At 36.1% G+C, this 12,015-nt stretch overlaps 1 protein-coding gene across 4 annotated transcripts in view; it reads left to right on the plus strand.

Annotated features, from left to right (window-relative positions):
• The window catches only part of Eip74EF (Ecdysone-induced protein 74EF), a 209,375-nt gene that overhangs the window by 172,550 nt on the left and 24,810 nt on the right, over window positions 1–12,015 (plus strand). For all 4 annotated transcript variants that reach the window (XM_053746007.1, XM_053746006.1, XM_053746008.1 and 1 more), the window contains one exon: window positions 5,150–5,272. In XM_053746007.1, coding sequence (XP_053601982.1) covers window positions 5,150–5,272 — 123 coding nt within the window. The remainder of the gene's footprint in view (window positions 1–5,149; window positions 5,273–12,015) is intronic.

A 12,015-nucleotide genomic window follows, 5' to 3' on the forward strand; every position in this document is an offset into this window, starting at 1 on the left:
CTCATCCTTTTGATCCATCCATATGCAAGGCCAGTAAAGCCTCAATAAAAGGGACATTGAAACTGTTATGTCGATGACTGTTACTTCCATTTAATTACTAAATTTTTTTTTCTGTATTATAAAATTAAAATTTGGAAGTTATAATTCGTATAATGGATATCCTCATTTGATTACAATCTAGACTGAATAGCAGAATCGGAACGACCTGGATTGTGACCTGGTGCCTGGTATCGATCACCTGAGCTCCAAACCGCCGCCGCGGCGCACGCTTCATTCAAAATATTATTATAGACATAAAATCGTTTCTTTCTAACACTGCACTAGGTATAATTTAAGATTTATATTTTTCAAATACACAAATTATTTCATGAATTGTTACGTGTGTGCCCAGCTGTGGGTCAGCTGCAGATTGATTATGAATTATATCTACATTGCAATGAGAAAGATAAACACGACGGGAAGAAGTGGGATATGACATAGCCCATACAAATATAACTTCGGTTCTGTAAGGTGTGAAAACATGAAAATTCCGCAACAGAAATGCCGCTAATCTCTAAACACAAAGAACTTTAAAAACAAAACAACTCATTTCAAAAACAAAACAAAGATACGCTATGTTTACGACAACGACGCGCCAATGGGAATGCACCTACAAATTGGATGCACAGACACTGCAAACTGCACACATCTATACTATTATTATAAAGAGGTGAGCGTTTGTGAGTTTGTATGTTTCGAAGCGGGTAATCTCCGAAAGTACTGAACTAATTTCAAAAATTCTTTCACCATTACAAAGGTATATTAGTCCAAGATTGAAAATTTCCACGGGAGCGAAGCCCCGGGCGGCATCTAGTATATTTATACCAAAGTTACGAGGGTTCAAAAATACGACGAAACGTTACGAGAAAAGGTAGCTTGGCTCATCTTGGCGGGGGCACTCCCGTGCCCCCAGATATGTGTACAATACATGTATATATGTATAAGAGATACCCTTTAGAAAGATCTACGTACTATAAGAGATGTCATAATAGCCGCTGCGATCCCGGGCTCCGTGAGAGTGCCGGGATAACTGACGGGGACGGGTGCTATTCCAGTATATAATCCTCCCGTGTACCAAATTCCATCGAAATCTGCCTACTATATGCGTGATTGGATCATAATAAAGGTTCACGATAATCTTTTATATGTCACTAAACCCTGGCTGTGAAAGCTGGGCTCCGAATTTGCCTAATAAATTAACCTATAAATAGGCTCTGATCGGCCGCCAAACCTGACGTTAACCCTCTCTCGAAATGCTGTAGTTTACTATCAGCTGTCATGACTTATCCTTAGTCCCATCATACGACATCCCTGAAGGTTATGGTGTGATATGGGTACCACACGCCTCAAAAATCTTTATCTACCGAATAGCTATCATCCTGATATCGGAATTGCATTAAAATCGAGGTTCCAGACGTAACTACAACATCAGTTCAGTTCGTCGACCCCTGAAACGCAATAGAGTTTGTATGCAGGCTTCCTAGCCACTGCATTATGCAGGCTGCATCTGAGCGCATCCGTTTATCTGGCAAACCTTAGTGTACACCGCTTCTATAATATGCACTTTGTTGGAAATTGATAAAGGAACACTTTAAGTACCTTTTAAAATCCGAATATTAACATAATATTGTACATATCATAAAGACCTTTACCAGTCCCCCGCCACGTCTGTCTGTTTCTAAGCTTCTTATAAACCAAACCACGCAATGGATTTTGATGCAGTTTTCACTATTAGATCATGGGAAGTCGGGCTGGGTCGTTAATTTTCTATAATTAGGTCACTTCTTTCAGGTAACTGTAGGACACAACCGAAAGCCACACATTAATTACTACGTTCACCACATTAATTATAGCCTCATATATTTATTTTGCGATATTAATTCGATCACTGCTTTGATCTTTTTTTTTTATTATGTTTAATTTTATTAATTCGATCTGGTAGGTAATTAAAGTTTCCCTCAGCTAAATTCCATATTCTTGATCACAGCATTCATTGCAATAAAATATACTTTCTTTCTCTCAAACTTAGGAAGTTTATTTAATAAGGAGATAAAGAAAGTGTCAAAGAAAATAAAGAAAGTATTAAATAAACTTCCTAAGAATATTTCTGGGTGGAACTGTATGCACCTTAACCCAATACATCCCGCCCACCGCTATAATCCACTTGCCCTGATTTAGCCTGTGCTAATCCCGCTGAAAGCATTCAATAGATTGTTCTGTATTCAGATAATCTAGTAGATATAGTACCCTAACAAAATTATGAACGAGATAACATTGTTTTGCGAAACCACCCGATGTATTTCAAAGAAATTTGTTGATGAATAATCTGTAAAAACGGCAAAAACATCACGAATATTGTATAGGTGACTTAAATATTACTTTTTGTGTATGTTTTAAATTATTAGTTGTTATAGCAGCGACAGAAATTCATCCCATTTGAATATGGAGCCCTGAAATGTTATATTAATATAATATATTTATAAAAAGACAAATTATATAAGACAATTAATAGAACAGTATAATATAAGTTAGAAAGTATTTCAAACCGCTAATTATATAAAGAAATTGAAATAATAACTGCGCAGGACAAAATATAATCGCGTAAAATCGCGTGCAGCAACGCCACAGTCAATTTCCCAATGGAATTTTAAAACCTTATACTTTCCCAGCTACAACTATGATCTATGCATACTTTAGTACCGTCAGCACATCAACATGTGCCATAAAAGTATATATGTGTTCAGTTAAAGGTTTTCACTGTCGGAGTGGAGGACCTCAATCATGATCAAGTTTCCGGGCGTAAAACTAGACATGCGAAATCAAATTATTTATTTGGAAACTAGCGGCCCATCCCGGCTTCGCTCGTGTACAACCATAACAAATTATACACATAAACCTTCCTTAGAAATCACAAAATCTAAAAAAAAAACCGCATCAAAATCTGTTGCGTAGTTTTAAATGTCTAAGCTCACATAGAGACAGCGGGAAGACTTTGTTTTTATACTGTGTAGTGATTCCTTCACAGGCGTTTTTTTCACGTCATTTTCTAAATTGAATAATATTTGCCAAAGCTACAAACTATCTGCATGCTGTACTGTACAACAGTCGCGTGTTAACCATGGAGCAATTTACATACGGTCCCGTGATAACTGCTATCAGACTCCTCATGTTTTCTCGCCCGTTAAGAGTTCACCGTCTAGACACTTCGACCTGGCGAAAGAGTAAGCATGTCGTCCCGCTCTCTGCGTCAAACATGCGCAATGCCGACAGAGGGAGACAACAGGTGGGTTGTTTTAAGGGGGTGCGGGTGGTTCCAAGGTCGCCGCACGGAAGTGTCTGGTCGGGACGTATTAAGATTATACATTATTATCGACCTATCGGTTGACTGAGCGGTTTTGTAATAAAAAATCTAAGCTAGAGTGAAAATAAAAATTTCTTTTACCAATACTTACTTCGCGAGAAAAGAGAGAATATTTTAATAATTAGACAAACAGTAGAAATTATTGCAATCTTGCTAAACAATTTAAATATAAATAAATAGTTAAGTAGGCCACGATTCAACACAGTGTGCAAGTTTCACGGAAACAGGTCTATGAAAACTACTATAAATTCAAATTCAAAATTCAAATCATTTATTCAGAAATTAGACCTTCACAGGCACTTTTTCTCGTCAATCTTTATATTTATAGTTATTTCTCACAAGCTACAAACTACTGGCATTTCGGAACGACCACTGCTGAGAAGAAATGCCGAAAGAAACTCATTTGAACAGTGTTGGTCCCTATCATGCCAGATCGATACACGAGTCAGATTGGTATACAAACTCATGTGGCACGAGTAGAATTCGAACCTGGGACTTTTCGATCCACAGGCGTCTCCTGACCACCACCGCTTCCTCAATATACACGAATGAAAGCCATAGATTTTAATTATATTAAAAAATAAATTATGTAAGACAACAATTCCAAAATTAATTAAGCATAAACCAAGCTGAGGGCTTAAAAGTTTTGGAAGCTCGTCAATGGACTGCTAAAGCTAAAGCTCGGTTAGCAACTCCCAGTCTGTAACTAAGATGAACTTAGAACTTTCTAGAACTTCGGGACTGGCTTGGTCGTCGCTAAAACACGTTCAAAGCTTCGTAGATACAAAGTTAAGCGGAGAATATTTCATATACTATTATGATTCAATTTAAACTACTCTCTGTAAAGTAACTTAATACCTACCTCGTATACCTACATATGTAGCATGTAGCTACTTCAAGGCTATACACAGTACACAGTAATTAAATAAATAAATAATAAATATTAGGACAAATCACACAGATTGAGCTAGCCCCAAAGTAAGTTCGAGGCTTGTGTTATGGGATACTAACTAAACGATACTATATTTTATAACAAATACATATATAGATAAACATCCAAGACTCGGGTCAATCAGAAAAAGATCATTTTCCATCATGACCCGACCGGGGATCGAACCCGGGACCTCTCGGTTCAGAGGCAAGAACTTTACCACTGCGCCATATCATAGTGGTCATAGTGGCCTGTTATCATCATTTCGATTTTTGTTTTCTTCATCCGTGAATGGAGCCATTCTTAATATAAATTACATTTTATTTTAAATATAACATTCGATTGTGTATACAATTAAACCTGCCTCTAATCTCAATAAATGTTAGTCTCTCTTATCTGAGCGTTTTCAGTTCCCGGTTTCTTCCGCAGCCGTTGAGCGACGGATCCCATGGTCCACTTTTCTCGACTTCGACACTTTTCTTTTCTTTCCTTGACGACATCAATCAAGCACTTCTTGGGTTTGCCCCTTTAGAGCCAGTTGGGAGCGGCATGGCCAGACATTTGTTCCAAATTCAAATTCAAACTCTTTATATTATGTACATAGTCATAGGTATACCACTTATTGACGTCATAAATAAACTTAAAACCAAGTCTACCGCCGGCTTCCAAAGCGCAGGTGAAGAAGAAGCGGCGCAACAAACTTCACGCACGCAGCCTTTTCCCCAAAGACGTCCATTGACAAATGTTGATCTACATGTTACCTATACGCATATGCTGTGTATTTATTTGTGTTATGCTGATGATGTGTGTTGTTGCAGTGGACGGCGGGGAGCCGGCGGGGCTGCGGCTGGGCGCGCGCGGCTCGCTGGGGCAGGCGCTGCTGCACGGGCTGCTTGCGCCCGCGCCGGCCCGGCACCACCTCTACACCGCGCCGAGCACAGGTACACCTGGGCTTTAGCTACTTACGGCCCGCTCGAGTACAACCATAATTTTAAAAACCTATGTAACTTTTTTCTGTTTGTCCGACTCTGTGCCAAATTTAATCAAAACCGTCCCAGTAGTTTTTGGGTTTATAAATTACCAGATGTTGCCCGGGGCTTCGCTCCCGTGGGAATTTTGAGATAAAATATATCTTGGATAATGTAACATTCTAATGGTGAAAGAATTTTTTAAATCTGTTCGGTAGTTTCGGAGATTAGCCGCCTCAAACATACACTCACAAACGCTTACCTCTTTATAATAATAGTATAAACATACAAATATTCAAATCTTTTCTCTTTATAATGTAAGTATAGATTAGCGGCCCGTCCCGGCTTTGCTCGGGAATAAAATATAGTAAATTACACACCTAAATCTTCCGCTGGAACCACTTTATCTATTAAAAAAAACAGCATCAAAATACGTTGTGTAATTTTAAAGATAGGGACAGACAGAGAGTAGCGACTTGTTTTATACTATGTAGTGATGCTACACATGATCGTCTAACTCAGTCAAATGCTGACGCGAATGCATTAACATTGCGTACTTTGTATGAGAGCTTTTATTTACTTTTGCAATGAAAACCCAGTAATGTATGCCGAACCAGCCAAATTACGGCGAACTGTTTCGCTATAATGTATAGTCGACATTATGGAGTAAAAAGTGGTTCGAATGCTCGTAACACATGAGTTTGTATACCAATATCACTCATTATTTTCATAAGAAAAACGACAATTATAACGTTCAAGTTACCCTTTATCTCTGTTATTTAAACCCAGTTGGTCAATTCGTTAACATTACTTCTTTGAAAACATACTACGGTTAATCTCTGGGAATCAAACCAATCAGTTAAATTAACATTTTGAACTTTGAACAGTATTCGAGCCTTTCTCTCGGTTTTTTTCCTTGAAATTTAATTCCAATTAATTCTCTGAAATTTATCAAATTTTATTAAAAGCAGTCGACTCTCTAGGAAACAAGCCAATAAGTTAAATAAATTTTAATTTCGGGCCAATTTTGAGCCGTGATTAAAATAAATATACCCTTTTATGTATACTTCATCACCCCAATTCCGCTCGGATAGAATCATAACAACCTAAACTTTCCTCAGGACTTACATTGCTGAAACCGTACAAAAATCCGTCCGCTAGTTTTCGAGTTTATCGCATACATTCATACAGACAGACAGACGCGCGCCACGAACACCTATTTAATATCATTTTTCCATAAAAACAAGCTACGAAGTGCTACAGATTTCCTAGAATTTCTACGAAGTAGTTAATCTGCTGCGAACCGTAGGTATTGTAAATTTTTACCGAGAAGTGTGCCTTGTTGTTTTATGCTAATATTAATTGTAAATACCAACATTTTATTAACCGAATTTCAACTATAAGATAAAAGTAAAAAATACCTTCAAAGAAAATAAATTCTGCATTTTACTCCTAAAAATAATTTTCACATCCTTAGTACATCTATTTAAGTTAATGTAATATAATTAACGTTTATTTTTCCATAAAAACAAGTCTACCGCAAATGAGGAACAATTTATAACGTATTATCAAATTTGCCTGGTTACAGGCTGAAATTAGTACAAACAAACTCACACAGCCTTGTGAAAACCAAGTAAATCGGTGTTAGATACACGTGTAATATTATATATCTAATATTTATATAATATATATGTGTACTTGAATAGTCTGGACGCCGTCTACAGACAATTACTAAGGGTGAATAGAAGGTTGCCAGGTAACAGATATAAGATAAAGTTTTATACTGTCTACCGCATGTTAAGTTGCCTTCCATGGGTCTTTATGCCGCGGTGATAGGGGCGAGTTTACAATGAATTTAGGTGGGTTGATGTGCTTTTGGCCGTCCATTTGGATAATACAACTTAGGAATACAGACAAATTAGAATTGTATAAGAATGAATATTTCTGTTCATTTACCATTCTGTTAGATATTTTTGTTTGGTTTAATAATAACTATTTTTGAAATGATAGCAAAGGGATTAAATATATACAGTGTTTTGTTAAATTTAAAGTTTAAAATTTAAAAACTTCGTTTTTCTTTAAAAAATGAAAACATTTATACAAGTGTTCATTTTGAAACATCAAACAAAATATACTTAATTTAAACCGAGTCACAGACGAATGTCCAACCTTTTAAAAATCTATTTAAAATCGCATCAAACAAAATAGTTCTGAATGCTACTAAAATCTGTTTCCCTTGAAGACGCGGGTATGACCAGAACGGAAATTATTCTATACATAAACTCTGGGTACGTATTACTGTCTGTACTTGCACCAGCCAAGCAATATCCGGGCAACTACGCTACGGCCATTTGAACTAAAGGATCAATTTGAACGAATATTGGACTTTGTCATTTTCGCTGTTTTAATTTGGTTATTTTTGTTATTATAATAGTTATTTGGGAACTGAATAATAACTAAAGTAGCCAACCGAAGTGAGGCTTAGGGGCATCACAGCCGAGAGCCAGAGAGGATGAAAGAGAGAGAAACAAGTAAAAAATATATCCAATCCAACAACACACCTCTTGGTTATATGTATGTACCTACAGAGATCAAAAACCGCTCTGAGCCTCTGTAACGAGAAACGTTATACACTGCCCAAGGGTCTAACACTGTATGTGTATATAATGTACTTTACATAGGTACTTACATAAGATCTCATGAATATTTAATCGAGGTCTCCCTGAAAGCTAGTGTGTTTCCAACAACCTTCAGCTTAAAATCGACGGTCCTAAAACCACTCCTTATCCCACGTATTCTACTGGGCGACTAAGCACATAGCCAGCTGATAAGCGGCTGACATTTCAAAGAGGGTGGAAATCAGGCAGTCGGCCGGTCGTTAAATCATAGTCGCGTCTTCAAAATAGTAATGTTTTACGTTGCAATCGGGTTTTGCGACCTCATACGCAACTCCGAATGTTAATAGCCAATAAGATATGAGACAGTTTAAGACAATAATCGAATTAAAATTCTAATGTACTTTATAAATTGAACATCTTCTCAGAAAGAGAAATCAGAAATCTCTTAATTGACCACGAGTATCGAGTGCACGAACGGGAATCACTACGCCGCCATCTTTAATATAACAACAATTTTATTTGTTAGACAAATTAAAAAAACCCCGACTTTCGATATTAATTTCGCTACAACTTTTGAACGGCTGAACCGATGTTGACCAAACATATCTAAGAACCATCACATAAAAATTATCCATCAAATAAATAAAACCGTATTCAAATGCCACTTACACAGACAGACAGACACACTTAGAGGTCAAACTTATAACACCCCTCTTTTTGCGTCGGAGGTGAAAATCTGTATTTAACACCAAAAACAGTATCAATACTCGTTTAACAATAAAAGACGTCATAACAAACTAACCAACCATCAGCGCGGCGTACGCACCATGAAAAATTCATAAAACAAAGAGTTCCTCAAAGAAGGTAAAATCGATAATCAGCTGATTCAGATTCTGGCCAATGTCACGACCCCTCCCGCCTCACGCACACGCACACCGCGCACACCCCCACGCACACACTAATATTATATATATACGTATGCTGTGTTTCGCGACTCTGTGTGCGTCTAGACGCAAAAACAGGACCAGATAAATTCGTGTAACATTATTGTAATAAATATCTGTTTACCGGACTTATTTTGTAAGTTATTACAGAAATAGACTGTCTATTAAGTTTGATGGGATAGCCAATTATATTCCAGTTCTCTCATAGTTTTCCTTTCAATGGAAGAAATTGGTTATTATTTTTATATAGGCAATTTAATGGGTTTAAACTTGTGATGTAATGTAATAGTATACTGACTGTTTTATATGCAATTTACGTACGTTTGTGTTGTATTTTAGAAATCTTTCGCAATCATAACTTTATTGTGAAGTACCTACTAACGTGCTTCTAAACAATTTATGTTTAATATCATAGCTACAGTTATATATGTGTTATTATAGTTCGCTATGTTTTACTTAGAAGCGGTGGTGGTGTAATGGTCAAGACGCCCGCCTTTAGATCAAAAGGTCCCAAGTTCGAATCCTACTCGTGCCACATGAGTTTGTATACCAATATGACTGATGTATAGTAAGTTTTCATCGACCACCACTTGCTTCCGATGAAGGGAAAACATCGTGAAGAAACCTGCACACTGGTTGATTATTAACTTGTATGTGAAATGGAAAAGGCAAACCACTCCATTAATAATGCCAAGAAAGTTGTTGTGTGCCTTCAATACCACGCAATGACCACGACCCTCAGCCATGAGGAATACGTGTTATACTAATGTTGTAACAATGTTTTAGGAAGTATAGCATATAAATAATATCATGTAAAGTTCTACGATATTATATACTAGCGGCCGCCCCGGCTTCGCACGGTTTCAATACATATTATAAAACTTCCTCTTGAATAGCACTCTATTTAAAAAACGCGCACCAAATCAGTTGCGTAGTTTTAAAACTCTAACCACACATATGGACAGAGAGACAGCGGTATTCGACTTGTTTTAAATACTATATAATCATTTCAAATAATCTCTTTATCTTGAGCGTCTTCCCGGTTTCTTCCGGAAGCGTCGGAGCCCAGAGTACGCTGCTCCTACTCTTATATATCCACTTTCCACGGTCGAAATAATAATATACTAATTAATATATACATTTTATTATTAACTAAGACTGAATGAATGATTACAAATCTTTTTTACTAGCTCTCTGGAGCATAAAGTAGCTTCTATCACACTCTAGAGCTCTCTGACAATCTCCACGCCAGAAATCACCTCAATCCAATGCTACGTTTCGACGTGAAAGACGGACAAACAATCTCACATTTATAATATCACTACGAATATTAATGATATCTGCTTATCTTGTTTATCGTCTTAGTATGTACATATGATTACCTAACTTGATTTAAACAAACTTAGAATACGACCTAAAACAATATTTCCATTGCTATAAACAACCAATGTAATATATCCATCCATCCATACTTAATATTATAAATACGAAAGTCTATCTGTCTGTCTATTTTAAAAAGAAAGAAAGCTCATTATATAGCCAGATTATGAAAAAATTATGAAAAAATATCAATCGAATTGGCTTGCGGCTTGTTTGGTTATGTAGTAAATTGTTGTCTACATTACATAACATTAGATTTTATATATAAAGAAATTTTTTTAAACATACAATATATATTAATTGTTCTTCGTATTAAACGTCATTATATCTTGCTAATACTTTTATATAATTATGACATATGATTGCTTTTGCCGCGAGTGGAATCACGGGCATCAGCTTGTTGTACCCATAGGTTTCAAATTCTCAATTAGAAACTCCATATATTATATTTTCTTGCAAATATCTATTAATAACCAATATCTGACGAGTATACATGCTCACATCAACCATTTATGAAGGACACACGTGTCCAACGCAAACACTATTCATAGATTCATCTGGCCACCCCAACTTTCACCCTTTTGATGCGTTTGCGCAGATGGCCCTGTTGACCAAAATGTGCAATTTCCACGATCGAAGCGGGCGGATTGTGTCAAAGAAATGTTTATAAAAGGGTTCACAAAAGAATGCGCGTAAACACATACTATGTTTGAAATAAGAATAATATTTATAAGTGGCCAAGGTTAATGTCATATTGTCCGTAATTTAAAAGTAAAAATGAAGATTACTTAACAAATTCTATGTATTCTATGGATGATTAAATTAAGAATATAATTTATTAGCAGCCAATGCTGGTATTCAAATATAAAAAAAAAAGTATTTGAATACAGAATTTGTTTAAGGAAAACGTTATAAAATCACTGTTTTTATTGTGATAAAATGGCATTATCATTTCTTGTCGAAAATCGAATCAAACGACAGTCGACACAGTTACAGGCAGTCAAAATCATGTAATATTCCTAATATTATAAATGCGAAAGTAAGTTTATTTTTTGTTTGTCACCTCTTCACGCTCTATCTACTCAACTAATCTTCTTGAAATTTTGCATACATTTAGTTCGAAGTACCTATGGAGAAGGCATAGGTACCTTTCATCCCAGACAAAAAGTATATCACAGACAAGGCAGAATATTGATCATATCAACCCTTTATTTAAACTTGTTATTGATTACCCAAATAGCATATTATTTCATTATACATTTAATGTTTATGTTCATAAAATATAAAGAAAATAACATTCATTTACACACACACGTCCCGAAAAATCCCGTTCATATATTATCAGCAAGTAGGTCTTCTACGTAATTCTTAGAGAGAGGAAGCGAACTTAACGATTTTACATTCATATGTCCATTCAAAACGTAATCAATGGCTTTACAAAAAACCCCAAAAATAAACAGTTAATAATATTCGCTGAAATAAAAAAACTGTGGACGTCGTTCGACGACGTTCGAGTCTATGGTTATACACGTGACTCGATGTGGTAATTCCATCTCTTGGCGGCTATAATTAGATCTGAATTAAAAGAACAATGTCGAAAAAGTTGTTCATTTGACAGTCTTCTTGGCTATGCTCAACACGGAGATGAAAAAACATGACGAAAATTGTACAATTGAAAGAGGGAAAACTCTGTACTGCTTTAGCAATGAATTCATTATTATATTACGTGTTTGATTTTAGTCTGAGCATTTATTATTTACGAAATTTTCATTAA

This window comes from Plodia interpunctella, chromosome 5 (genome assembly GCF_027563975.2).
Source record: "Plodia interpunctella isolate USDA-ARS_2022_Savannah chromosome 5, ilPloInte3.2, whole genome shotgun sequence".
Classification (NCBI taxonomy): domain Eukaryota; kingdom Metazoa; phylum Arthropoda; class Insecta; order Lepidoptera; family Pyralidae; genus Plodia; species Plodia interpunctella.